The sequence below is a fragment of the Lodderomyces beijingensis genome (genome assembly GCF_963989305.1).
Source record: "Lodderomyces beijingensis strain CBS 14171 genome assembly, chromosome: 4".
Classification (NCBI taxonomy): Eukaryota; Fungi; Ascomycota; class Pichiomycetes; order Serinales; family Debaryomycetaceae; genus Lodderomyces; species Lodderomyces beijingensis.
In genome coordinates, this window is record NC_089973.1 from 1,482,450 (window position 1) to 1,509,713 (window position 27,264).

General features: G+C 45.6%; 14 protein-coding genes across 14 annotated transcripts; 7 read left to right on the top strand and 7 right to left on the bottom strand. All coding sequences in view use genetic code 12, as the record gives it.

The window, feature by feature from the left end:
- Nucleotides 1-1,431: 1,431 nt before the first annotated feature.
- On the top strand, nucleotides 1,432-1,758 carry LODBEIA_P36520 (uncharacterized protein; the record flags this gene model as incomplete). The annotated part of the gene is made up of 1 exon (XM_066973786.1): nucleotides 1,432-1,758. One exon carries the CDS (start codon nucleotides 1,432-1,434, stop codon nucleotides 1,756-1,758), a length of 327 nt encoding a protein of 108 aa, XP_066830590.1.
- A 472-nt stretch (nucleotides 1,759-2,230) lies between these two features.
- On the bottom strand, nucleotides 2,231-2,923 carry LODBEIA_P36530 (uncharacterized protein; the record flags this gene model as incomplete). Its single annotated transcript, XM_066973787.1, has 1 exon — nucleotides 2,231-2,923. One exon carries the CDS (start codon nucleotides 2,921-2,923, stop codon nucleotides 2,231-2,233), a length of 693 nt encoding a protein of 230 aa, XP_066830591.1.
- Nucleotides 2,924-4,444: 1,521 nt separating this feature from the next.
- LODBEIA_P36540 (uncharacterized protein) lies at nucleotides 4,445-5,020 on the bottom strand (the record flags this gene model as incomplete). The annotated part of the gene is made up of 1 exon (XM_066973788.1): nucleotides 4,445-5,020. One exon carries the CDS (start codon nucleotides 5,018-5,020, stop codon nucleotides 4,445-4,447), a length of 576 nt encoding a protein of 191 aa, XP_066830592.1.
- Nucleotides 5,021-6,802: 1,782 nt separating this feature from the next.
- On the top strand, nucleotides 6,803-7,669 carry LODBEIA_P36550 (uncharacterized protein; the record flags this gene model as incomplete). The annotated part of the gene is made up of 1 exon (XM_066973789.1): nucleotides 6,803-7,669. One exon carries the CDS (start codon nucleotides 6,803-6,805, stop codon nucleotides 7,667-7,669), a length of 867 nt encoding a protein of 288 aa, XP_066830593.1.
- Nucleotides 7,670-8,444: 775 nt separating this feature from the next.
- LODBEIA_P36560 (uncharacterized protein) lies at nucleotides 8,445-9,053 on the top strand (the record flags this gene model as incomplete). Its single annotated transcript, XM_066973790.1, has 1 exon — nucleotides 8,445-9,053. The coding sequence occupies one exon, from the start codon at nucleotides 8,445-8,447 to the stop codon at nucleotides 9,051-9,053; it is 609 nt and encodes a 202-aa protein (XP_066830594.1).
- A 233-nt stretch (nucleotides 9,054-9,286) lies between these two features.
- On the top strand, nucleotides 9,287-10,789 carry LODBEIA_P36570 (uncharacterized protein; the record flags this gene model as incomplete). The annotated part of the gene is made up of 1 exon (XM_066973791.1): nucleotides 9,287-10,789. One exon carries the CDS (start codon nucleotides 9,287-9,289, stop codon nucleotides 10,787-10,789), a length of 1,503 nt encoding a protein of 500 aa, XP_066830595.1.
- Nucleotides 10,790-10,850: 61 nt separating this feature from the next.
- LODBEIA_P36580 (uncharacterized protein) lies at nucleotides 10,851-12,239 on the bottom strand (the record flags this gene model as incomplete). Its single annotated transcript, XM_066973792.1, has 1 exon — nucleotides 10,851-12,239. One exon carries the CDS (start codon nucleotides 12,237-12,239, stop codon nucleotides 10,851-10,853), a length of 1,389 nt encoding a protein of 462 aa, XP_066830596.1.
- A 524-nt stretch (nucleotides 12,240-12,763) lies between these two features.
- LODBEIA_P36590 (uncharacterized protein) lies at nucleotides 12,764-14,113 on the bottom strand (the record flags this gene model as incomplete). The annotated part of the gene is made up of 1 exon (XM_066973793.1): nucleotides 12,764-14,113. The coding sequence occupies one exon, from the start codon at nucleotides 14,111-14,113 to the stop codon at nucleotides 12,764-12,766; it is 1,350 nt and encodes a 449-aa protein (XP_066830597.1).
- Nucleotides 14,114-14,464: 351 nt separating this feature from the next.
- On the bottom strand, nucleotides 14,465-15,580 carry LODBEIA_P36600 (uncharacterized protein; the record flags this gene model as incomplete). Its single annotated transcript, XM_066973795.1, has 1 exon — nucleotides 14,465-15,580. The coding sequence occupies one exon, from the start codon at nucleotides 15,578-15,580 to the stop codon at nucleotides 14,465-14,467; it is 1,116 nt and encodes a 371-aa protein (XP_066830598.1).
- A 346-nt stretch (nucleotides 15,581-15,926) lies between these two features.
- On the bottom strand, nucleotides 15,927-16,991 carry LODBEIA_P36610 (uncharacterized protein; the record flags this gene model as incomplete). Its single annotated transcript, XM_066973796.1, has 1 exon — nucleotides 15,927-16,991. One exon carries the CDS (start codon nucleotides 16,989-16,991, stop codon nucleotides 15,927-15,929), a length of 1,065 nt encoding a protein of 354 aa, XP_066830599.1.
- Nucleotides 16,992-17,584: 593 nt separating this feature from the next.
- LODBEIA_P36620 (uncharacterized protein) lies at nucleotides 17,585-18,478 on the bottom strand (the record flags this gene model as incomplete). The annotated part of the gene is made up of 1 exon (XM_066973797.1): nucleotides 17,585-18,478. The coding sequence occupies one exon, from the start codon at nucleotides 18,476-18,478 to the stop codon at nucleotides 17,585-17,587; it is 894 nt and encodes a 297-aa protein (XP_066830600.1).
- A 547-nt stretch (nucleotides 18,479-19,025) lies between these two features.
- Nucleotides 19,026-19,763, top strand: LODBEIA_P36630 (uncharacterized protein; the record flags this gene model as incomplete). Its single annotated transcript, XM_066973798.1, has 1 exon — nucleotides 19,026-19,763. The coding sequence occupies one exon, from the start codon at nucleotides 19,026-19,028 to the stop codon at nucleotides 19,761-19,763; it is 738 nt and encodes a 245-aa protein (XP_066830601.1).
- Nucleotides 19,764-20,726: 963 nt separating this feature from the next.
- Nucleotides 20,727-22,748, top strand: LODBEIA_P36640 (uncharacterized protein; the record flags this gene model as incomplete). The annotated part of the gene is made up of 1 exon (XM_066973799.1): nucleotides 20,727-22,748. One exon carries the CDS (start codon nucleotides 20,727-20,729, stop codon nucleotides 22,746-22,748), a length of 2,022 nt encoding a protein of 673 aa, XP_066830602.1.
- A 2,002-nt stretch (nucleotides 22,749-24,750) lies between these two features.
- LODBEIA_P36650 (uncharacterized protein) lies at nucleotides 24,751-26,391 on the top strand (the record flags this gene model as incomplete). The annotated part of the gene is made up of 1 exon (XM_066973800.1): nucleotides 24,751-26,391. One exon carries the CDS (start codon nucleotides 24,751-24,753, stop codon nucleotides 26,389-26,391), a length of 1,641 nt encoding a protein of 546 aa, XP_066830603.1.
- Between the last annotated feature and the right edge of the window lie 873 nt (nucleotides 26,392-27,264).

Sequence of the window (27,264 nt, forward strand, 5' to 3'; positions counted from 1 at the left end):
AGAGTAAATCGGGGCTGGGATCTTGTGGATTGGATTCACTTGCAAAGCAGCACAATGTATACTCGGTTTGTGTGAAATCAATCTCTACAGCCTGATAAAGTTGATCTGTATGTGATGGTGGGTGGAGTAATGTGGCAACAGATTTTAAGAACGAATTTGCTGCCACTTTGCCTCCTCATTTATAACTCCCATCGAGCTCGATTGAAAAAACAAAAAATAACTGGGATGAGAGGTTTCAAGGATCCTTTACAAGAGGTCTTTCTGACTACTGCATTCAATTTAAAGTAGTCAGTTCAACAATCAGTTAAAACCCTTCTTGGATTTGGTGCGGGTCGCGTTGGTGAAGGTTTAGAAAAAGGCGAAGAAGAAGGAGCTGACCCTACAACATCAGCTCAACGGTATCCCCGACTAAACAGCCAACAGCCAACATCCATGTCTTTAATATCCGTCGACGTTGAGATAAAATTTGGTTCTGGTTTTCGTTGTCACGTCAATATTGCATCCTTGTCAGATCGCCTCTCGCGGTGTATCAAATGAAAGAGCCATGTTTCAACGCAATCAAATGTGTATGAATTGCAAATAGGAGAGTGTGTTTAAGGTTGTCAAACTCGAGTTTTGGTCCAAGTTAGCGAAAACTGGTGAAAAAGAGGGGAACGGCTTCAACGTGGAGAGTTTGAGTAACTACCACGCTTGAATGACTTTTCCGTGTAGCAATTGTTGCATTTTTGTTGCCGCTGTTGCAACCACATGGTCCGAGTCATCTACAGTACCGAACTGTGCCATTTACTTTCGATTTCAGGGCTTCAAACTAGGAGATTAATAAGAAAGGGAGTGAGAGTGTGAAAGGGGAATGGAGTGTAGATGTAAAAGAAAGAAGATCCTGAATTTGATGTAATTATACCACGAAACTGCGAGTCCAAACTCGATCCTGACGGTTGAAAAAAAGGGGTTCCTCTCCCTTGCCCTGAAACACCAGAGTTTATGTGTACAACATAACCAACCCATTACTAGTATTCTGACCTTGACGTTGTCTGCTTGTTGTTTCTTTGACCGACACTCAGAGTCGTCAACGTCAGCCCATGACAAAAACAACTACATGAGCTTAGATACAAAAAAAGACGTGATCTTCAAAACAGCCATCGCCTCTACTTCTTCTTTTTCGTTTTCTTCTTCCCCTCCTCCCCCCCCCCTCGCCTCGACTTCACTTTCCACAGCAAACGTCATCTTCAACGAAACTGGTCCAGGGGTGATAGAACCCGTTGTCATGTTGCTGCCGCATTTGCAATTGGAATCTGCAATTTGAATTTGCAACCAAATAATCCCGACATGGCAAGTCGACTCCACAACAGAAAAAAAAAAGAAACAGAGAACCGATCATCAAATCAACAACAACCACCACAACCACCATGGCTCAGCTCAAGCGGAAAGGCCATGACCCACCTCGCGCCATCCACAATTGAAACCATATCGAAAACACTCTCGCTATACAATACGCTCCCGCTAGCCAAAATTTACATTTTCTACAACAAGAAACCACGACTCCAGTACGTGGGCTCATATGCCGTATCTAGCCACGATGGTGACGATAATGATAATACAGAGGAGGAAGTTGAGCGAGTTGAGGCGATGGTTCGCGAGCTTGATCTCAGACATGGTGAGAAGTTGATTGATTTCAGTTTTGATGGCGACTCGTATGTTGGCCATTTGAAGGGCGATTTTGTTTTTGTTTATTTTTTGGTTGGTCTGACACCGAGGTAGAAATTGGCTTGATGGACTAGACATGAGTTTGCGGGGGTGGTGCGTCATGCGAGAGGCGAAACTGCAAAGCTGCAAAGCTGCGAACCGGTGAGAAGGTGAGGAGAATCACCACTTTGAAGAGCGTGGCGAGATAACGTTCCCTATTTTGCATACAAGATTACGCGGAGGAAATCTCAAATTGAAACATGTAAAGATATATATATCTGTATATTGAAGATGGAAAACGGCAAAAAATCCAAACAACACATAGCGCCACTTGTCTATCATATCTCAATGACCGTCATCACCGGGCAAAAAAAACAAAAAAACAATTCTTCAACCAAACGTGTGTTTCGTATGCAAAGTATAAATATATATATATAAAAAAACGAAAATCAAAAAATCAAAACAAGGTTGAACAGATGAAAGTGTCGTATTCCGAAGTGAAACATTGAAAAAAAAGTAAAAAAAAAGCATATTCCATGTCATATTCTTACTTCTTCCGCTCGAGAGTCGTCACTTGAACAGGCGTAGCTTTCTCGGAAGAAGTAGACGACGAAGAACCAACGGTGCCACTAGGTGGAGGACCCTCGGGTCTCGCGAAACTTGAATTCGAATCCAGGATACTATACCTCTCAACTTCGACAATTTCGTCAATTTCCCCCCTCTGCTGATGTGCTTGTTGTGATTGCTGCGGTGGTGGTGGGCCCAGGGGTCTAGTAACGTCGCCCAACTCGTCGACATCCGCATGCTCATCACTGACTCGCCTCAAACCGTCTCTAGTTCTCGCCTCCGGTGGACGCTGCATCATCAGCTTGGCGTTGGGGTTGGAATGGAACACCCCTTGCGCATCATAGTAGCCCATGTCATAGTCGTTTTCGTTCGCAGTGGCGGTATACGTGGGCACGTAAGCGCTAGGCAAGTCAGGATCGCGGAGATGGTCCGGTTGTTGATATGCAGTTTGCGATTGTCGATAGTTGGGCGGCGTCATCCAACGTGTACCGTAAATGGGCTGTACTCCGTGTCGGGCACGACGCTTGTTGACTCGGATCGTGCCCAATACCACCACGATTATTAGCACGATGAATATGGCAAAAAATGCCCATCTTGCGCCGTTTGAGTTTTCCCAGTATCCGTCTGCCCAGTCTCTTTTCCAGCTGAGCTGCGATGGGGTTGGATGGTACATCTTGGTTGTAGTCGCTAGTGGTGCTGGCGTTGGAATTTTTTCTCGATGGTGGTTATGGTAATCCAAGGAATATTGCTCACTGGTTATTGGTTGTTGGTTAGTGGGGATGAAATGTGATGTCCAGATGGATCTTGTGGAGGTTGATATCGGTAGCTTGATTCAAAACTTCTTTTTCAAACAAGATCGTAACTGGACCTTTCTTTCTACAGGCTTTTTTCTTTTTTCTAAGATTTATCCGTATCTAGACGGAGTCAAGAGGATGTAAAGGTTGTTGAACTCTTTGTGTGGTTATCCGCGATAGCTTTGTTTTGCCCTTGGGATATATAGAAACGGTCTATAATCTGTACGTTTCTGTATCTACCTATTTTTTTTTTCTTTTAGTTTAAGGTTGTTGAAGACGGTTTGTGTGGGAAAACAGCGAGCGGTATTTTTGCCGAGTGAAATCTTCCGTAAATATAAAACTACGGGAACATCCTCGCCGGGGTACAACCACAGGGCAGGTTTTTCAACGAGAGGTGGACGAAAGATGATAGAGTAGGTCAAGTCAGGTTTCAGAGCAAGAGCGGGAGTGTGGACATGTGAGAGAGAGCCACTCTCGTGGTGAAGCTTCTTGAAAGTAGACTTTTGAGCGAGGCGCCCCGTTTGTTGTAAATTGTGTTGGAACCCGAGTCCGCAATTTACCCCGAGTCATAACCACCAAAAGAGTATGGCGAGCAAGAAAAGTGTTTTTCTTGAGCTCAGACTTTTATCGCTTCTGTCAAGAAGCAAATAGTCTTTGTCTATACCCTAGTGGCAACCTCGATAGGGTACGACTCGATACGAGTTAAAAAGATGATTTTAGCTCTGGTAATTATTCCATTCAAATCAAGCGCAAGGGGGAAGGGGGGGAGACACCGCTTCCGAATTTAGTATCCAGCGGCAAAAACAACTGGATATCATGGAAACTAGTCGATTTTAACACTTTTGCTTATTAACCGCGGTGCCTCTTCATGCCGATCCGTTTTCATTTAGCAAAATCTCAAAGAGCTTGTAGCCGACAACGCCAGTGGAGGTGGTGATGGTGGTGGTGGTGGTTCGTGATTTAAATTTGGAAGCACTCGGTCTCCGCATTTTATCAAGAGTGCACTTGGTAGCTGCATCGAGTGTCGCTGTTCTCTTTACCATTGTCACGACACTGACTTGTGACCCACGACACAAACTTGACTTTATCACCACCCGTGTGTTTTTTGCAACCACGAGCAATAGCAAAATCAAACATATGAAGCAATATATAAATATAAATATGTGTTTCATTAAACTCTACTTAAAAGTGATTTACAATTACACAGTGGGGCGGAGATACGTGTCATGCACTTTTGTTCTGGATAGGTTTCAACATGATGAGATAAATTTGAGCCCTGAGCAAATGATGCATGAGTAAAACTCAATCTAGTGAACACCCAAACCGTCCATTCTCGTTATCACCTTGTCCGCTTCAAAGCCGTTCCCCTCCCGCGTCATAGAGTGTCATTATCATTCTCTTCAGTTCCCGCGCCTTGTATTTTCTCCTGCACGAGTTTCAGCCAGCTCGCCGGCTCGAGGTGGCGGTGGTCCCGCAGGTCGACTAATATCCTCCAAGTCTCCAGCTTCACCTCCAGCTTCACCTTCGTTGCTTGTTCGCACTACTTCGCCTCCATCGCTCGTGCTTCCGCCACTATCGCGCACTTTCGCCAGAGGCGGACGTTGAACCATCAGCTTGGCATTAGGGTTACGATGGAACACCCCCTGCGCGTCATAATACCCCATATCATAGTCGTTCTCGTTCGCAGTCTTTGTGTATGTGGGAACGTATCCACTAGGCAAATCGGGATGATTACTAGGCTGCTGATACGCAGTTTGTGATTGTCGATAATTGGGAGGGGTCATCCATTGCGTGCCGTACACTGGCTTGACTCCGCGCATGGCGCGCTTGCGATTAACGTAGATTGTGCCTAGCACTATTATGATTACTATAGCTATCAAAATGGCGAAAAACGCCCAGCGTGGACCGCTGCCGGGGTCTCCGCTTCCCCAGAGCCGTTTCTCGAGCTGGAAGTCGGCGATTACGTGATGATACATATTGTTCTGTGTAGTTTTTTGTTTCTTGATGACCACGGCCTATGTAAATGTTTTGCTCGAAGAACTGATTGATTGTTTGTTTACCTTGGTGTTATATTGCTTTCTAGTGTTGGCAGATTGGTAGATTTGGAGAAAGTTGGGGAATTTTAACCTGGGGATGAAAAAAATTTAAAGTTGAAGCTAAGACAACGTCACGGCGCATCCCATGACTTTTATATTTATGCTTCATCTCAACGGACAAGGGGGTGCGAAGGAGGGGAGGGCGTGATGGCAGGTTAGAGTTTTCTTCATGCTCATTTCTTTTCATTGCACATTATAAACCACTTTAAAGTGCAGCGCAGGTCTTGGTGGGGCTATTTTCTAAATAAATTCTTGTCAAAGTATAAGAGATAGGTTCAGTCGACTCCGCAAAAGAATTGTACCGAAATGCGACTCGAAAATTATCCGCAGCAGTGGCAGTAGCTGCATGGTGGATATTGTGGGTGTGTAGATCGCTGCAAATCATCAGTGACTTGGTGGGTGTGGGTTGGTTCCAAGAAAACTAGGGATGATAACCCTTGATGTCTAAATGCTAAGCGTCTCTGCAGTTTCTTAAAAGAAAGAAAAAAGAAAAGGCCCATGAGCCTTGGCGAGAGAAGTTGGCAATATGGGGCGTAAAACCGCGAGTGCTTCAACACCGGCCACTAGTGGATGTAAAACCAACAGCCCAACGAGCTCAATTCAACCCTATTTTGCGTCCCTTCAAACATGACTCGTTGGTCCCTTGTATAGGTGAATATATTTCCAAAATCGGACCTCCGCTTTTTTGTCAGCATGACGTGAGAAAAAGCAATTTTGCGAGGACTCCGATTGCTGCGAAAAACTCTTGGGATGACAAATCAGCGTTGCACAGGCCGAGAAGAGCTCCAAAACTTGCCCTCGTCCTTCTCTTCTACGTTGTACTCTTCTCCATAACTCTCGAGGTTTGTGGATTTCATGTTCAGCTGACATCATCACACTGTTCACCTCTTAAAAAAAAAAGGCTGCTTGCATTCAAAAGCTAAGCTTTTACAAAGCCTCATTTCCTCTTGGTCGTAACTAAAAAAAAAAAAAAAAAAAAAAAAAAGAGCCCCGATATGGGATTGAGATACAGCCTTGCGGATGTGAATGCGTCCCTCTCTTATCCGTAACAGACTCATATTGTCCGTTCCGATCTCGCTCTCATAGCAGGGCGGCTTCGCCATCAAGCAACGTCTTTTTGCGGGGTCCTTTGGCGTGTCTTGATCTCTGCCTTGATTACAGATCTGATTGTGAAGTGCGCCATGACATGCCATTCTGCCTACATACACTTGCAGCCCTTGCTCGACATGAAAGGATTGCAATGGCTGCACTTTATTGGTGCGCGAGTTCTTGAAAAACCACTGTGTCCTCGTCATTTTGTTGACATCAACCCCCCCCCCCCCCTCTAGAATTACAAAAATCAAGTTTATAATTTGCAAACTCAAGCAGTAGCTAGACTTCGGCTCCGAGTCCCAAGCCTGAGCTCATCATGCTTGTTATTCTTGTTTGCAACCACAGTGGAGAAGTTGCAAAGATACTCGTCTGGTTGGTGATTACTAGCAGGCACGTGCATCGACCCACCAACCACTTGTTGTTGTTGTTGTGTGAGAGTCTGAGAGTGGGAGAAAAAAAATACTTCAGCAGGAGGTGGTGAAATTTTCACTCTGGCAATTCGTCCCCGGTTGTTTCTTCTTCTCTTCTTCTTTCGTTGAACACGAGTCGAAATCTAATTGAATCGAGCCAATGTCTTCTCCATACACTACTCGCCAGGTCGGCGCAGCCAACACCTTGGACTACAAAGTCTACATTGAGAAAGATGGCAAGCCAGTGTCACCATTCCACGACATTCCATTATACGCCAACGAAGAGAAAACCATTCTCAACATGATTGTTGAAGTCCCAAGATGGACCAACGCCAAGTTGGAAATCTCCAAGGACTTGAAGTTGAACCCCATCATTCAGGACACCAAAAAGGGCAAGTTGAGATTTGTTAGAAACTGCTTCCCTCACCACGGTTACATTCACAATTATGGTGCTTTCCCTCAGACTTGGGAAGACCCAAACGTGACCCACCCGGAAACCAAGGCCAGAGGTGACAATGATCCATTGGATGTTTGTGAAATTGGCGAAAAAGTCGCCAGTGTCGGTGAAGTTAAGCAAGTCAAAGTTCTTGGAGTCATGGCGTTGTTGGATGAAGGTGAAACCGATTGGAAAGTCATTGTTATTGACGTTAACGACCCCTTGGCTTCGAAATTGAATGACATTGAAGATGTCGAGCTGCATTTGCCGGGTTTGTTGAGAGCCTCCAACGAATGGTTTAGAATTTACAAAATCCCAGATGGCAAGCCGGAAAATCAATTTGCCTTCAGTGGTGAATGTAAGAATAAGAAATATGCTCAAGATGTCATCAACGAGTGTGCCGAGGCTTGGACTGCTTTGATCAATGGCCAAAGTGTCGACTCCAAGGGCATCGATTTGGCCAACACCACTTTGTCAAAGACTCCTTCTTATTTGGCTGACACTGCCGATATCCCTGAAGCTTCACCATTGCCTGCTGCTCCAATTGACAAGTCCATCGACAAATGGTTCTTCATCTCTGGTGCTCACTAAATATTAGGAGTAGCTTTTAGTTAGTACATTGGTATTCACCACATGATTCAATACAATATGCTAGTAGACATGTACGCGTATGACCTGACTTGACTTGGCTTAACAGCTACAGTGTAAGCTAGAAATTTACAGCTGATTGGGTCATCTTACCCCGCATACTGTTCGTAGAGACACCCCTGGTAGCTCAGTTGGTTTAGAGCATGAGACTGTAATTTGGAACGAACCTGCTTTGCAATAAAAGCAATCTTGGGGTCGGGAGTTCAAATCTCCCCCGGGGGACTCACGCTCATATTTTTTTTTATTTTTCAAATATCACCGAACTGCTTGACAGCACCATTGCTTGCCTCAATAGGGCATGCTAGTTCCATGTAGCTGTGACCCAGATCTCCGTCAATAAGACATTGTTTTGTTGTTGGTCATTTTTGAAGATCTAGATTGTGCGTTTGTTAAGGGGGTAGTCTCTTCTTCCTTTTCTCCAATTTTACTAAATGATTACTACAGCAAACCACAGTTTATATCAATTGTGCATATCTTATTCAAGTAGTTTCACTTTGATTCCTTCTTTGCTATTTAATAAGCATTACAGGTATACATCTGTTTGCACAAATCCACCAATTGTTAAATTTGCGCTGTTTGCTCTATTTCTGTTATAAATACCTGTTAAACAGCCCCTCTTCTCTTCCAAGTCCACCTCAAGCCCACCGCAAGCTCAACACAATTCCAACTCAATAACTCAATTGCAATAGTCCTAGTTCCTCCCCCCCCCCCTCGCACAATGTCATCGTCTCCAAGAATAGCAATAGTCTTGTACTCGTTATACCACCACGTGTACACCCTCGGTGAATCCGCCAAGGCAGGCATAGCGAGAGCAGGCCTCCAAGCAGACATGTTCCAAGTCAAAGAAACATTGAGTCCCGAAATCCTCCAACTCGTTCACGCCTTGCCGAAACCAGACATCCCCGTAGCCGACATCAACGTCCTCACCGACTACGACGCGTTTTTGTTTGGCGTGCCCACGAGATACGGCAACATGCCCGCGCAATGGAAGGCGTACTGGGACGCCACGGGTGGATTATGGGCCAAGGGGGCACTCCGCGGGAAACACGCCGGTGTGTTTGTCAGCACCGGTACACAGGGTGGCGGGCAGGAGACCACCGTTATTAACACGTTGAGCACGTTGGCGCATCATGGCATTATTTATGTTCCGTTCGGGTACGGGCATCCGGGACAAGCGAACTTGGATGAGGTCCATGGTGGGTCACCTTGGGGCGCGGGTACGTTTGCTGCCGGCGATGGTTCGAGACAAGTTACTGAGTTGGAGAAGAATCTCGCCGAGCAACAGGGACACGATTTCGTTCAAATGATCACCAAGTGGAAGTCGTGAAGATCAGCAAGCTGTTGGTACATTTGTATTTGTTGTAGCAGCAGTGGCTGTTTGATTATATATGTGCTTTGTTTGACATACATTGTAGGAAGATTGTAGGACCGTCCCGCGCGTTGAAGTTTTGGTGAAAGACAAACTCTTGAAAAAAAAAAATGTAGCGGGTTCAAAGGATTTGGTTGTGGTAGACTATAGAACTTCATCAACAACAACCAAAAGGACGTCACATCACCATCATGTCGCAGAGGAATAAACCAGTGAGGCAGGACTACGTGGCCAAGATTCGGTACACCAACAACTTACCCCCGCCACCACTAAACCCCAAATACATCGAGTACAACACGGCAAACCCAATCTCACAAAAGACTGAAGCGGAACAACTACTTGCATCCTTGTTTCGTAAGGAGAATTTCCAGATTCTAATGGAAAAGATCGATGACCAGTCAGGCTTGGAATTGAACTTGATCAACAACAATGGGTTTTTGGATTATGGCAAACCCTCCAGTATAGGCCAGCTTACACGAAATGACCAGCCCATACCGTTACACCCCAAAGACCGTGCTCTCTTGAGAGACGCGGGGATCGGCAAGATCAACAAGTCTGAACCGGGGGTCTCGTTTTTGAGAAGAACCGAATACATCTCGGAGAGAAGCACGCCAAAGACGACTACTTCAGCTGCGATCCAAACTGAAGAGGCCAAGGCCAATGCCAAGATCAAGAATGAGGCCATGCATAGCTTGGACGCCGATGCTCAGCTCGACGCGGTGGAAGAGACATTCACTGCTGCCAATGACTCGTTGCATGACTTCTCAAAGCTCCAGCATCCTCGTAAAAAGAGGGTCAAGGCGGTAGATACGTGGCCGCTCTTACCTGATACTTCAATGATGGATAACGTCTTGATGAATTTGAGGTTCTTGGGCAGTGCATCGATAGATCGCGAGCTCAAGATGCTAAAGAGGAGAAAAGGTGACTCCTACAATGAACGCTTCCAACGGCAGAAGCAGGAGTCGGCGATTTTCAAACCTATAAATTCAAAAGATGGTGAGTGGATGTCGATGTTTCAGGTTCCCAATGAAGACGAAGCGGGCAAATTGCACCAGGTTTTAAACTCTACCGAGCCTGAAAAACCGGTGAATTTGCTCGATTTGGAAGACGACACTGGTGGGCAGTTCCAGTTCAAGTTTGCGAAAAACTACGAGATGCTGTATCAGGAGTATCCTCATTTGAACCAGGAATTAGCTGTCAAGTTTGTTCCTGAATCAGCAGAGGAAAAAGATGGTGCCACCACCACCACTAGAAAGAAGAAAGTGGCATATTATTTGCCCATCACGGGTAAAGTCGAGTTGAAAAAATATAGAACTTCAACTAATCGCGAAATCAACAAATTCGTCAAGGAAAAAACGTTTGATTTGGTGAATTTCAAATTGCGCGAGCCCACTACCAACGAATTGAAGCTGATGGATAGAGCTAGATCCCAATATGATCCGATGGAGTATGAAGGTGACGATGATGAAGATGAAGGTGATGAGGGGGAACAGGAGGGAGCTGAAGAATATAATCACACGCAAGTCAATGTCCAAAGCGAAGAGAAGAATGAGAGTGAAGGAAAAAGTTCAGATAGCCTCGCGAAAAATAAACCGGATGGAGAAGGAGATGGAGAAGGAGAAGAAGGGGATGGAGATGGAGAAGAAGAAGAAGAAGAAGAAGGAGATGGAGAAGAAGAAGAAAAAGAAGAATAGTAGTGATTGTATCGTCTAATATTGTTTCATTCAACTTGTTTTAGAAAAAAAAAAGTACATTCTACCCGCCTTTGCTGAATATCCCAAATAGTTTCTTTCTCTTTTTGCCTTCTTTTGGAGTCAACTCTGCTGACTGCACTGTCTTTTCATCGGACGTCATGGCTGATGTAGGCTGTGCGAATTGCGTGGGTTGTGCAGATTTCTGTTTCAGCGTCAGTTTTAGCTTCAGCTTCAACAGTGTCTTGTCATCAAGTTGCTGCAGCGTAGTTTGGCCCATTTGTCCCTGCTGCGACCGTTCTTGCCTCTTGTTATACCTCTCCTGCATCTGTTTCGCAATCGCAGCATCTTCCTCTTCTTGAAGTTGTCTCAGGAGCATCAAGTCTGAATCAAAAGTTTCCCCATACCCATGGTGGCTACCCGCTGCTAGACTATTACTATTAGAATAGCTCAAGTCCTGGTCGATGTCCAACACGGGTGAGAAGTCCCCCGTGAAGAACAAATCTCCTTGTCCCGAGACCGAAGTTAGACTCTGCCACACAATCTGATTGCTCAAGGACTTGTTTCTGAATGCGGAATCAGTCACGAGGAGGTAAAACTCGTCATTTCCCCGCTTCAACAAGGTGTTGAAGTGGTTGTTTCTGAAAAATATTATAAATTGGTTCTTGTGCAAGTCCGAGTTCAACTTGGTGAGTCCCTCGCGGGTGAGCTGAGTGCAGTTTTCATCAAGCCAACTGCTTATCAAATTATGGCTTCGTATTGTTTCGGGATCGGGGCTTTTGTCTTCGCTTTGGACAAAAAGGTAGTCCTGGGTGTCATCAAAAGTTTTCAAATTCCTTAAAGTCTTGACCAACTGCGCGTGATCATCTTCGTCATCGCCAGCACCTCCAACTTCATCAAATCGGCTCACAGATTCCTCCTCGTCATCAACTACCCTTGTCTCTTTGTGTTTCTGGTCGACAATCCAACCATGACGAAACTGCAACTCAAATATACTAAACAACTGCGTCGCCAAGCTCGGGGCAAAGTCACCCTCCAAAAGATCCGGGTTGACATCTAAGCCCGTGTGCAACTTCGGCAATTGCAGCAATAACCGATCCACCACTCGCGAGTTCAACTTCGGCAGTTTTTCAGCAAACGTCAAGAGCAAGTCGCCCACCAAGAGCAAAATCTCGTCCAATTTGATCTTTTGGCTGGCATTAGTGTGGCAGTATTCCACGAGTTCCGACTTGAGGTTGGCGACCGCCTTGGTCTGTTTCGAAGCTGGCAATGGCACGATTTCCTCGACTGCAGTGATGTCTTGGTGTAAAAGTAGCGTGTTCACGAGAGCGATCAAGGGACAAGGGCCGTTCTTATCCTGGAGTAGCACCGGCGTGGTGATGCTTGTTGAGCTGTTGATATGGGGCGACCACGTGATCAACTTGATGGGGAAACTCACTTCTTCTTGAGACATGGTGTGGAGAAGAAACGGGATGGGGGATGGGTTCAGGGTCCAGATCAGATTGTGATATCGGAGGTGTTTGTGGTTGTGCAAAAAAAAAACCCTGGTAGATGCTTGGAATGTCGACACAACGTTGCAGCTCTACTCTGGAGTCGGCACTTGAAGAAGGAGGAGGAGGAGGAGAAGGTGGTGGTTGTGGCGGTGGTGGTGGTTTGTTGTCTGGATCAGAAAGTTACATCATTACTGATTATGAGTGTTGCACATATAAGCCGGTTTATATTCGGACCGGGGTTTGCTACCAAGTGTGACTGTCGGCTCTGATATTTTGTTTTTTGGCACCCAAGAGGGCTGTGGGATTTTCAATGGCTTTTCAATGGCTTTTCATGGTTAAAGATATCACCAATAGATATGAGCAATTTGAAATACCATAGCCACGGTCATGCAAATCGTATGAAGTAGAAAAAAAAAAAAGACTAAAAAATTATGTTCAAAACAAACTCTATAACAGCCTCAAGATTTTTTTTTTCTTCTTCCTCTCAGGTTCTATAACCTAAAAGATATGAACACAATGCAGCAATCAAAACACCAATAACGCCCAAGACCGCGTTCGTGTTGAAAGTTTCTTGGTCGATAATTGCCTGTACACTATCATCAATCGATTTTCTACTCTTTAAAGCCTTGGCGAGCGAGCCCTCGGGGGCTTTGACCCCTTTTGGCAAGGCATCCAACGAAGGGTAGAGTGATTCACAAAATTGCTCAATTTCTCCACACTTGATACCAATCTTCAAGTAGTTGGGATCTCTCACGGACGACTTGTGATTTATAACCTGGATATAGTGTCTGAAGATCTTGACGACTCCAGGGAAGGTTCTGCTTTCAAGAATAAGCTTACACGTGGTGCCTTTCCTGATCTTGACCACGCCATGGAGCACCTTGGGGTTGTTATAGACTTCTGCCAAGGTGGCAATTGCCATAACTTGAGGTATGGCGCAAAAGGAAAAAGTTGAAGGGTCCTTCACCAAGGACAAAAACTCCAATACATGCTTCACGTGGCCCAACGCGTTCAATACCAAGTCATTGATACATGAGAGCCCCTCAAATTCACACGCGGGGTCTTCGTTGAATTGGGGAAGCAGAGTTGTGTATTTCGACCAGATTTCCTTGGGCCAGAATGATCGTCCATCTTGCAAATCCTCATGGTAGTCTCTGATTATATTGGTCTTTTGCAAGAATAGACCCATCGAGTTGGACTTGACAAAATTGTCTTCAACTAAACTCAGATCTGAAAATCTCGCCAACACTATTAGTTTCGTTAAGCCCTCGCCGACTAACCCCGCAACGTAATGACAGTACAAGTCATAGTCTGTGATAGTTTCAACTCCATTAAGGTTGAAATTCTCGTCCAAGATGTAGTCAGCCATCCCGTTGCCCATCTTGAACGTTATATCCTTGACGATTTCCTGATACTGGGGCTTCAAACCGTGGTAAATGGTTAGAATCTGGTCAAACTCAACCAAGACGGCCCGGTCTTTTTCATTGGGGCCACTCCCGTCAAAAGTCCAGTCCTGCGTGTCCAATTTCTCGTCAAAATGACGCAACAAGGGGATCTTGACCTCGGGCTTTATGGTCATGTCATCTTCAACGGTATCTAGTGCTCGCAAAACGAGGTAAAAGATCATAATCGCATCTCTCAATTCAGGATGCAATTCCTCAATCACGGCAGCAAAAGACCTCGAGGTTAAATTGAGCAATTCGTAGCATCTTATAAGTTCAGGGGAAGTGTTGTCATTGGAAGATTTTTGGTGTAGCGACTGTCTAAATCCCATCAACTGAATTGCAGCTTTCAATTCTGAAGGATGAGTTATCAACTGGATTAGCTTACCCATTTTTTCTAAAAACGTGGATTTGGAATATAAAGCGCTAGCTTTTTGAAATTTTGGCGAGTTAGGGCCAATTGAAGTTGATTGGATGGGTAATTTAGCGGCTGGTTGGTTGGTTGGTATGTCTCTCAACTGGTGGGATTTGAAAACCTGATTGGTGAGAGCGTGTTGTTCGCAAAGGTGAATCTTCTCTCTGGTCGTTTGTCTCCTTAAACGACGCCAGCGACATTGGGAGGAAACTTTACGACGCGACATTTGCGCGACATTCTCAGAGGGTAGAAATTGTCTATACCATCCATCTCTTGCAATTACATATGACGAGATATTTAATGCATATTCTTTACGGTTTCGTGGTTTTCATTTGGAGTTTTCAATCTTTTCAAACCATTTCCTAGCAGCTTTGATATTGTCCAAGACCAACAATTCTTCATTCTGGCTGATTTTGACCCCCTCGGAGACTTCAGTTTGGTTCTTTAAAACAATCATGATGAACATGTTTTCAGTCAAGACGTCGAGGTAGAAACTGGTGCCATTGCTGCCGCGAATGATGAGATTTGTGAAGTTGGTCCGCAATTTGGATATCGATTGTTTATAAGTCTTGATTATGTTTGAGATTTTCTCAAATCGCTTGGGATCCAATTCTTCGTCTGGATTCAGAGGCGGGTCGCTAACTAGGCTTTGTCCACTGACTTTATGTATTTGGTTCTGGTTCAGGTTCGGGTTCAGACTCGACTTCAGGCTCAGGTTCAGATTTAGCTGTTGCTGTTGCTGTTGCTGTTGCTGTTGCTGTTGTTGTTGCTGCTGCTGTATAATCGAAGCCGTAGAAGAAATCACCAAAAAGGTGGCTTTCTCAAATAGGATAATCTCCTCGGCATCCAATATTTGGTTAAATTTAAGCAAGTTCTCGTTGAACAAGTTGATATTCGGGATCAAGGAACAAACAATCTGCGACCATGCCTTGTATAGACTCTCGTCCCATATCGACGTGGGGAAACCAAATAACTTAAACTGGTACGGATTACTAATCTTTTGCAACTTGTCCATCATCACCGTAAACAACTCTTGCCGCTTGTCAACTTGGACCAAGTCCATCTTATGTAGCAAGACAAAGATCTTGGCGTCGGGACTATACTTTTGCAAATTCGTCAACGCCTTAACAAACATCTCAATGTCGTTGTTAATCAGCTTGCTTTCAACGTCAAACACGTGGATCAACACTTGGACCATCTTGAAAATGTGGTCTTTTTGATTTGAAAAATAGTTTTCCATAAACACGTCCTGGCCACCGCAATCCCACAACGTTAGTGACATATTGCCTAGAAACCGTAGATGCGAGAGCTCGACGTCCATTGTTGCTCCGAGACGTCGCGTGTCAAATGCTGAGTAATTGGAGAAGATGATGGATCTCATGGACGATTTGCCCGAGCCTGAACGGCCCATGAGCAAGAGCTTCTTTCGTGATGCGTTAGACATTCTTTCTTTTTGCTATTTAAAAGAAAAAAAAAGCGCAGGGTATGGGTAGGGGTCTTTAATTTTGAATTGTATGGGGTTGAGTCTATCTTTGTTGTCTCTAGTGGTTCATGTAGTAGTGATGGGGGTGGTGGTGGTAAATGGGGAACCGGGACTGGTAAGGGGAGGCTGTTGTCATCTATCAATTTTTCTCCACTTCTACACGACTCATGGAAACCTCGTCGCTACCAATTCGATTCTTGTCCCGCCGATTTTGCACCCATCACCATATTGATTTGCCAATCATCAAGGTTCTAATCTATCACATTCTATAAAAGCTCTATCTATTCTCTAATCTTTCCAACACTTCTTAAAACAAGTCTGAGTACCTTCCACATACTACGTCAACCAAGCTCGTCAACTCCTGCTTCCTCTCGTGGCTACACCACGATCCATTAATCCCATTCAAGACAATCTGTTTCCACTGCGCTGCAGTCAACGCAAAGCTCTTTTGCACAGCCACATAATTATCCAAAATGTACCCGCCAAAATACGCAGGATCATCGGAGTTGATCGAGAAAGGCACGCCTTTCTCTAAAAACACCTTGATTGGCAATTGTCCCACTTCATTAACTACTTGCAATTTGACGTTGGAAAGCGGACACACGGTGAGCATAGTCTGGTTCCTGCTCAAGCGATGCATGACTTTTTCGCTCTGTCTTGAATGGATGCCATGGTCGATTCTCGTGGTGTGCAAGAGATCCAACGCGTTCTCAACGTAGGTATAGTCGCCTTCTTCGCCCGCGTGAGCAGTTAGTCCGACTTGCGGGTGCTTGTTTTTCAAATAACTATAACACTCGGTAAAGAGCTCGGGCGGAAATGGCTTTTCACTCGAGTCCAACCCCAAGCCGTGGATAACCCCCTTTTGGTAAAGGTTGTCCGCTAACTTGATGGTGTCTAACCCGGAAGAAGCGGGCAAATGTCTCAATAGACACATGATCAATTTGTTGCTCGTGCCGAATTTGGCGGTGGCATCGTGACATGCTCTATCAAAGCCCAGCACCACCGTGTCCATCTCCACACCTCGTTGCAAGTGGCTCTGTGGATCGAAAAACACCTCAGAGTGCAAGCACCCATCGTGATGCGCTTTTTCAAAATACATCATGGCCAACTCATAAAAGTCCTGCTCCGAGACAAGCACGCTCATCCCAATATAGTAGAAGTCGAGAAAGTCTTGCAAGTCTGCAAACTGGTCATAGCGCTGCTTACACTCTTCGATGGTCTTGGGGAAGCTCGAGGGTAAGGTGATGTGGTTGCGCTGGGCGAGCTTGAAAAGAAACAGCGGTTCAAGCGTTCCTTCTAGATGCACGTGATGTTCGCATTTGGGTAACTCGCGAAGGAAGTCGGTGAACTTGTGGCTGCAAGGAAAAGCCATCGCTATTTGTGAGAAAAGTTGACAAATAGGTGAACTTTTAAAATCTGAATGTGATTGGAAACAGTCCGTAGCTGGCCTCGTCTTGAAACCACAACCTTAGGGTTCCATTTTCTTTATAAAAGAAAATTTTTATATGAACATTGTCTTCTGGTGGCTGCCGCCTCCGAACTCATCTTGAAATTTGCACGCGGCACCGTAAAGACTGCGATGCGGGTATTGCCTAATCCGGATATTCAACCGCGGCCTCTCCGATGGGGTTACTTTTTGCTTCCAACATCTGTGCCGTTAGTTTCTTCTGCAAAAACTCTCCTCAAAACAAGCTGCAAGTCAGTTGATAAGAATGGCTTGAGGCTCCGGTTGCAAAAAAAAAAACAAAAAAACAGTAAAAAAGAAAGACGGTCTTTTGTTGCAACCATGCCGCATTGCTTCGTTGTGCATCAGCTTTGAGAGCACGCATAGTGTATTTTATTTTTCCAATACTGGGTATAGTCGATCGTTTACAATCTTTTTATGGCTCTTACTCTTGCTTTCACTCCTGCTCTTTGCATACCGTTAAAGTTATATATATAGAAACTACTAAATTGATACAATTTCTAAAGTCCCTTGTTCAACTTTTGGTCTGCCCAGTTGGGCAAGACAAAAGCAGCTTCATGTATTTGCTTATTATAGTACTTCAAGTTCTTTGCAACGAAATCGTCATCCCAGTCGAATCTGATTGGCTTTTTAACGTCGGCATTGGCATCTTTGGAGCAAACCATGAACCCAATTGAGCCTGAAGGGTAAGTTGGGATCATAGTGTAAGCATACTCGGCAACAGGGAAGATGTCACGGCAGTCCTTCTTCAACTTGGAAATAATGTCCATGTGGATCCACAAGTTTTCCGCTTGCGTGGTGATGACGCCCTTTTCAGTCAAGGCATCTTTCAACAATTGGAAGTATGGTTTCTGGAAAAGGGACTCGGCTGGGCCCTCCGGGTCGGAGGAGTCGGTGATGATGACATCGAACTGGTTCTTGTACTCCTCCAAAAACTTGAACCCGTCTCCAATGTGGACCTTGGTTCTTGGATCTTGGTAGGAAACGGACATCTCGGGCAAGTACTTCTTGGACACTTCAATCACGGTCTCGTCAATGTCACACAACCAGGCCTCTTCAATCGACGAGTGTTTCAAAATCTCTCTCAAAACACCACCGTCACCACCGCCAATAACAAGCGCCTTTTTGGGGTTGGGGTGGGAGTTCAACGCCAAATGAGTGATCATTTCCTGGTAGGAGAACTCGTCACGCTCAGTCACTTGGATACAGTTGTCCAAAACCAACACGTTACCATAGGTTTTTGACTTGAAAACGAGCACATCCTGGTACTTGGACTTTTCAACGTGGAGAATCTTGTCGACTTCCAAAGACATCGCCTGGCCGGGCCACATAGTCTCGGAGATCTCTGCAAACCAGCCGTCCTTAATTGATGGGTGAGATAATCCTTCAGCCATTGTCGATTGCGGTGTAGTAGTCTTTGGTGCTCTTGCTGCTGCTGCTAGATGAAAGAAAGCTAAACGTGGCCCGAAAATGGATTCAAGAAAGGTGCTAATGGCTCTCCCTGCTCACTTTTCCTCAATTTTTTTCACCCAAATTTTTTTTCTCACTTTTTTGCGCTAAGACGAATTTATGGAGCAGCCGTGGCGGGGGTGACCCCATGGAGCTGAAACCACGGCTGATTCGAGCAAAAACCGTGCATGGTGTTTCGCTAGCGAGTGGTCAACAGTGTACACCGACGAAGATGCTTTCCCTCGGTTGTAGTGGGAAGGGATAAGTGATTTCTCTGCCACATCAAGGAGAGGTCTCTGTTGGACAGCGGTTAGATGCGGGCCGACTTTCCACACCACGAGATGGTCTTTTTTTTTTTTCTTCCACCACCCGTAACCTTCAATCCTTGGACTCAAGACAAAGCTCAGCCCCCAGTCCTCAATCAAGCAGTCAACGCAGGTTATTAACTAACCCTGCTACTACAACGGCATACAGTAGCAAAAAGACCGGATCATGTCGGCGCCATCCGCATCGCCAGAGCAAAGAAGTGGCTCTGGCTCGACAACAGACGGTCTCACCCTATCGCCAAAGGAGAAAAACAACGGCTTTGAATGGTGGAGGAGGACGCTACAGTACCAAACGGGGCTCGGGCTATCCGATCAAGACAAACAGCAGTACGAGTACGACTACGTGAATCGCAACTTGGACGCGAAATGTCGCGAGTGTCAGGAAAACTTGACTTGGATGTTGAGTTACTCACCCTCGGTTGTGTTTATGATGGACCACATCAGGAAACTCAACCGCGACCAGAAACCGTTCCCCACTCTGCAGATAATCTGCCAGAGTTGCGATTTCACCAAAGGCGGAGGCTTCGATCCCAATTTGGGCATTGTGCTCTGCAGCAATTGGATCCGGTCGAAATGGCAGCTTGAAGATGTCTTGGTGCATGAGTTGGTGCACATGTACGACTACATGAAGTTTGATTTGAAGATGGACAATTTGAGACATCACGCGTGCACCGAGATCAGGGCCAGTATGCTTAGTGGCGAGTGTCGAGTTTGGAACGAGATTAAAAAGACGGGGTTGGGCAATTTCGGGAAAAAGTTCCAGGACTGCGTCAAGAGAAGAGCTGTGTTGTCCGTCGAGGCCAACCCCAGATGCCTGAGTCGCCAAGAGGCTGAATCCGTGGTGGATGTAGTTTGGAAGAGCTGTTTCAACGACACGAGACCTTTCGAACGTGTGTATAAATAGAAAAAGAAAACGAATAGACAAAATGACTCAAGTGAGTTTAGTTTGATGCCGTTGCAAGCGTTGCAAGCGTTGATAGTTTCCCGCTGAGTAACGTCAGGCGGGTGGGATTCAAGAGAACACACGCAAGGCATTGTATATCCGAAGTCATTGGTGATAGATGTATGGATGTATATATGTATTTCGTTTAGCCGATGTGGTCAGCTGCCGGCCAATCTCTCCTAACCGAGCGGCGGCTGCCGGTCAACGAGAAAAGGGCGGAAACGGCATCCCCGGCATCCTCAATTGGTCGGTTCTGCAACGCAAAGTAAACTGCACGCAAGGTTCCCTTGCAGATGAATCTTGGTTGATTGTTCTCCTGCCGTTGTCTTTAAACGCATGCTTTTTTTTTGAAACGTAACATGCCTCCCTTCCGTTTCCGGCCCACGCTGGGAAAGGCAAGCTTGCTATCCTGAGGATTACGAGCCCAACAGAATAAAAGTGGTGCAAGAAACCAAGTCTAGGCCTGATGTCACGAGCACTCACGCACTACGTGAATGCATATATGTAAAGAAAGCGAGAGCTATGAACAGAATAGTCCCCATAACCACGTTGAGAGTTAGTTAAGATTGTCTATTCGACATTTACGTGAGGACCCGGTCTGGTCCATTCTTTGTTGAAGGAGATTTGTTGGCTTGAGAGAGTGCCGCCCCCCCCCCCCCCCTGAAATTAAAACTTCAAAAAAAAACCCCCAAACAGAAATTTGAAAAAAAAAGTGTGCCATACGGAGGAGACGGATAGCAAGGGCAAATTACATGACACCAACACCAACACCAACACTAGCACCAGCAGTAAGATACCCGGACCCAGACCAAGACCAAGACCAAGACCTGCACTAGAGTATCAACTTGACCAAAAAACACTAAGCACTTCCGCTGGAGCTTTTCCTTCATTCAACGTCATATTCATACGTCATTTTCCGCAAAAATGAGGACTTCAACGGCAGACAGACTCGACCTGATACAAGACGCAATTGACAAGCGAGATTTGCTCAGCATCAACAACGAGTATGGTTCTTCCAGCGACAACGATGAGTCGGAACATCTCAAGATAATCAAGGACCCCGCGGACCTCACTGATATTCGGCCGGCGCAGGTATCCAAGAACGGGTCCTATTTCAGAACCAACAGTGAAGTGTCTTCCGCTGGCTCCACCGCTTCGTCGGCAGCGACGACTCCAATATCGTCGAGTCCCCTTGCCAACGAAGTCAATGGCACACTACCAAAGCATGGAAAACTCGAACGTCATCAAGACCACCACCACCACCACAATAAAGAGCTTAAGGAAAGACCAAAGCCCAAGGCTACCAGCAGCGGGTTACAGACTAGCGAGTCCGATATAACGTTGGCGGGGTTGGTCAAGTATGTCTCCAAGCAAGACAAGGCGCGTCTTAACAACAGAAAGAAGGAGAAAACGGAGGCAACAGACGCAGATGCAGATGACCAAGGTCATGATTGCAAGAAACAACATCGACAATTGGCCAAGGACGGCAAATACAAATTGCGATTTAGCGACCTCTCGTTCAAATCGTCCAACCCGACGATTTTCGACTCGCCCGAGTTTATCAACTCGCAGTTCTTTGGCTTTTACGTTTTGTTCTGGCTCGCGACGGCCTTCACCATGATGAACCAGCTCGTGCATATTTATTTCGAAAACGCCACCCCGTTTTACAACTGGGTCGTGGTCAAGACCTTACGCCAGGATTTGCTCAAAGTTGGAATCACCGATTTGGTGATGTACTTGGCTACCTATTTCTCCTTTTTCACTCAGCTCTTGGTGAAGAAGAGGTTATTGAGCTGGAGAAGGTTTGGATGGATCATTGAAAGTGTCTACGAAGTTGCATTTGTGGGCACCGTGATTTGGTTTGTTTATTACATGCATTTCCCCTGGATCGCCAGGGTGTTTTTGGTTTTGCATAGTCTTGTGTTTTTGATGAAGATTCATTCGTATTCCTTCTACAACGGGTACTTGTGGGCTGTTTACACCGAGGGGTTATTCTCCGAGTCCTACTTGAACAAGTTGTTGAACGATGAAGTTGAACTACCCGAGGGCCATGAATTAAGCTCGACTTTGAAAACTTTGGAGGGAAGTATCGAGTTTGCCAAGTATGAGTTGGAGTACCAGTCGCGCGCCACGACGGATAAACCCGAGAATGACCATCACAAATTCGAGGCCGCAAGACTCGACATCTCCATCGAGGAGCTTCAAAAGCAGGGCATTATCAAGTTCCCCCAGAACGTCAACCTTGGCACATACTTTGAATACAGCATGTTCCCGACCCTTGTTTACACCTTGACGTACCCTAGAACTAAAAGGATCCGCTGGAGCTATGTGTTTGCAAAGACCTGCGCCGTGTTTGGTCTATTCTTTTTGATGATCACCATTTCGGAAAACAGCTTGTTGCCGATATTTGCTCGCTGTCAAGAAGTGAAAAAGCTCCCCTTTAAACAAGAGATTCCTCAATTCATTTTCATTCTCCTCGACACTATCCCGCCATTTTTCATGAATTATTTATTCACTTTTTTCCTCATTTGGGATTCCGTGCTTAACGCGCTCGCTGAGCTTACACGATTCGCCGACCGCGAATTCTACGGGGCCTGGTGGTCATGTACTGACTTTTCCCAGTTTGCCCGCTTATGGAACAAGCCAGTGCACAATTTCTTACTCAGACACGTCTACCATTCCAGCATCAGTGCGTTCCACGTCAACAAGATCCACGCGGCGCTTTTCACTTTCATCTTGAGCAGTCTCGTTCACGAGTTGGTGATGTATATCATCTTTGGCACCGTGCGTGGTTACTTGTTGTGGTTCCAGATGTCGCAGATACCGTTGATTATGTTGAGTCAGACGAAATTGCTCAAGGGACGCCGAGTCTTGGGGAATATCATATGCTGGTTTGGATTCATTAGTGGGCCCAGTGTAATCTGCTGCTTGTATCTAGTGTTTTAAATAATATATCTATCCGGACCTCCCATATCTTTGTTTGTTCTTTTCTGTAGGTTTTAGTTTGGAACTTTTTGTGGAGTGGAGGAGTGGAGGACAAAATAAGTTTTAATTCTTGTACCACGCAGCAAGTTAATTTGATACTGCGACCCCTTAATTTTGCTGCAACAACCCCCTTATGAGAAAAAAAAAAAGTATAAATTATGGTTTCAACTCTATCCAGCTGGCCCCTCTCTATCAGTTTATGAGGCCCTGAATACTGAATGAAAGAGTGCTTTATCTTGTTTACGCATGACAGTTTATGGCACTAGATACACTTGAGCTGAGGAGCAGGAAACATTTGGGATGGGAAGTTCATAGGCTAGTAAAGCAAGAAAAACCACTGTTCAGCAACAGTGCAGAAGGAAAGCTGTACGACAAGTAAAGAGAACCAGAAGAGCAATAGCACCCTACTGCCACGTTCCATTCCACTTAGACCAAGCACTTATTTCGGGATGTCGTCACGTTCCGAAGGCGAACCGAGATTTAGTCCAAGTCCCCAACATTCATTGTCTACTTGAGCATTGTATTACTAAGTCCTTATCACATTGATGGACAGTGGAGTGAGAGAGCGAGGAATTACAAAGATTGCGTTGCATTCCAAATTAGGTGATTTTTTAAAATTCTTTTGCTCCACAAGTGCGGTTGTGAGCACACACATAGATCTGATTCACGCAAGACCAACATGGGCTGAACAATACGTAGGTATGTATTTACGTGTGTCTTTGAATGTCAAGATACGGTGTGACTTGTTAATTTTCCCACACTGGGAAAGTGCCGCCTTGCACTGGTGCTCCACCAAGAGATCAAGCTGTCCTTTTTGATTTCGCATGTCTAGAGCCACGCTGATGTGTGCTGCTGCTGTCTCCCACCCTAGCCTCATCCGGACTGGACCATTCATGGTTCTGAAGCCGCTGCAATCCTCCAGAACAGAAGGCTTGTTCATTACGCTGTAAGAGAGCAGAAGAAGACGAGAAGACCGGGTGTTAAGCGTCAACACTCCATGAGCTTCTGAGATTGCTGGGGGAGCTAAAAACTTTTTTAGTAAATTTCGATCGCCCGGGGTGATCGAATTGTACCTCTGGCTGTGTTGACAATGCATGGCTGGGCTAATAAAATGATTCCACGAGACAATGGTTAATTTAGGGGGGGGAAGCCGTACATGCACTGCGGTGTGGAGAATAATAGATTTTTTTCAAAACCTTCTCCTTCTCCTTTGTGTGGGACCCTTTCGAACGGAGCTATTTTTGCACCTCGTCTCAAGTGTCGCACAACCTTCACTCGCTCTATTGTTTGTGAGTTGAAGGAATGGAGAGGGGGGGTGGGATTGGTGCTCTTTTTAAAGCGATGTTGAACCTCGAATGGGGTCCTCACTTGCAGCCGTGTGTCATTCTTCCCACCACCCCCAATTACCACCTCGAATTATTACTCCAAGCGGAACTGGACCTTTTTCCTTTTTCAACTTCATGTAGCAATTTCCGCAAAAAAAAAAAAAAAGAGACAGACAGCTCAATCCATCAATCGACCCCAATGAAACATGCTATCTCCACCTGACGTACGTTTAGCTTTCAGACTCCATTTACCTCAATCTGGGAATCCTAGGACGACTCAAGATTTTTTTGTTTTTTTTTTTTTAAGCAATGCCCTCGACTATTCAAAGTTTAAAAGTAATAAAGAAAAAAAAAATTAATCTTCACTTCAGAAGTAAATTTGCCTACTGAATTGGCTGGCAATTGTTTGAGGTGGGGAAGGCAGGGAAGGGTGTCCGAGGGCAGGGCTCTTCCAAGCTGTATTATAATAAAGAGAGCCGTTTCCTGGATGCAATGTTACTGTTTTTGACAGATGTTGATATATTTATATAGCCAGTTTCCACCCCGGCATTGTTTTGGGGCGACGAGCCGTTAGTCAACTAGGATATACAAAAAGCGGATCAAAAAGAGAGCACCACTCTGGTATTGACTGGATCATCATGTCAGAGGAGTATTACTACACACCCTCAGCGGCGCTTATAAATCTAGTCCGAAGCATCCATAATGGTGCTGCACTGGGAACTGGGATTGTGCGGGTCGTGACTTTTGCCCATGAACTCATTGGGCCCAAGTTACCGCAAGTCTTGATCAACTATGCCATTTCCATCCAGAATAACTTGTTTGGAGGGTACCCCACCATGAGCGATTATGTCCCCTCGCTAGTATTGGCCGTGATCTTTGGCGTGATTTTGCTACTTCACAGCGTGATTTTCATTATAGACCAGTATCGAGGCCATCATTTCTACATTTCGTGTCTTTGGATCTTGTACTCGGCCATGAAAGTCGTTGGGTTTGCGTTGAGAGCATGCTGGTCTCAGGATATAACCCAGGTGAATCTCGGCTTGGCCGGCGAAGTGTTTTTAATTGTGCCTGCTATTATCATTGTGCTGGCCAACTTGATCCTAGCGCAACGGTTGTTCACCTGGAGACACCCCGTGGGTGGTTCGAGGAAATTGTTTTGGGGGTTCATGATTGTCACGTATATTTTCGTGTTGATCCTAATTGCCGTCACTATTTTGGCTTCATTCGTGCCGTATTTGAACTACATCAGTCTATGGTCGTATAGATCGTGGATTGCCACGGTGCAATTTACATCAATCATGGTTATAGTGTATTCATTAACCGCGGTTTCCTTGATCGGCTTGAGTTTCTGGTTGCCCACTAAAAAGGATGAGTTGAGATACACTTATCAGCCGTGGTGGATTGAGAGTTTTGCTCCGTTTTACTTCCCCGAAAAGGGAGCAGCTCAAAAGGCAGCTGCTGGGTTCATGAAGCGAAACTCGAATCACAGGCATGCCACACGAGTCATTGCTGCTACGCATCACCACTTCCACAACGTCAAAGGGTTAACAAACAAACGTGGCGACTTGAAGCACAACGTGTCGATGGGGTTGTTGATCATTACTACCATTTTGATCTTGATTGGCGCCATTGGCAGGGCCATTGTCGTGTTCCAAGCCAGACAGGATCGATACGCCGGCGGCGCAGCCAACAAGTGGTTCATGTATGTTTGCTGGGGAATATTCGAAGTCATCATAAATGTCCTTTACATTGTTGGCCGGGTGGACTTGCGATTCTACAGACCCGACAGACTACCAAAGGAAGTTCGAAACATTGCCACCGCTAACCAAACCTACTACCCAAGTTCAGATGAAGAGGAAGACGGTTTCCACAGAGACAAACCGGAAACGTATGGTAAACTACGTGGTCGCGCTGAGCATGGCTACAAGGTCAAGGCATTTCCAAACAATCCCAACGCATATGGCGGCCCACAAATACAAACGGAAGATGCATATTCGCAATCCCCACCACCGCCAACTAAGGACTACAAGGACTTTGACCCCGAGGGTCAGCAATCAGCGTTCGAAGATGACGAAGATGACTATGCCGACTTTGATGAGGTCGCGTCGGAGGATTGGGATTTCACCGTCGCCAAGCCTGAAAAATTTGTCAGCTCGAGCTCCGATGAGCCAGCTCCAACCATCCAGGATAAAACCCAAGCACCGTACCCGACTAGTGTCAAGGATAAAAAAGCTCGCAATGTTGACAACGACGATGCTCACTCGGAGTTTACATTCTAAAGTCTGGAGCCTTAAGCTAGTCGTTTAAAAGAAACATGGCTATTTTTTTTTCGTTTTTCCAGCTCTTATCTGATACAGCCTCAATCACAAAGGACCACATTTAGGGTTATATGGATTGTTCAGAGGTTTCTGAGGTTCTGGCTTCTCACACTTTCACCATCCACACAACAGCTCACATGGGTTGCAAGAAAAATGCAACCCTTTTGGTAGCGTGTTCCGTGGAAATTTCCTCTTTGGGCAATGTGTGGTAATGAGTGGTTTTGTGTAATCTTGCCAACTGGGGCCTCCCCCGATACGGAATCAATGTAAATACCCCCAAGGAGATCTACAAATGGGGATCGCAGTGGATTGCGAGGGTTGGTTTGAGAAAGAGACGACAGGGAACGACACCAGACGACAGAAGACGACAAAACGATGTGACGATGTCACGATGCGATCACGAGACGAGAACTGGTAGGCCCAGCACCAGTATATGGTTCGAGAACCGACCGATGAGCTGTGAAAGATGGGGTCTCCATCGATGCTGTATAGCCTCTGCTCGGCAGAAAATCGACCCACTGGTAATTAAGCGATACTCGCCTTGCTCCATCTAAACGAGTGGAACCAAAAATTAGAAAGAAAAAGAAACACCAAGCAAAACGTTCAACGTCAAACGACCGTGTCTGGGTTTCAAATAATTCAATTTTATCTAAATTTGTATTTCTATATTACAGATATGATCCAAGTCTGGGAAGCTTCCTCTAAACCTTCCTCTTAAACCCTTTTCTTTCCTTTCCCCCCCCCCCTCCCCCTGGCGCGATTTTAAGTAAGAAGAAGACGAAAAAATAATAAAGAAACGTGTTTGCCACGTTCACTCCTATCAGCTAGGCGAAA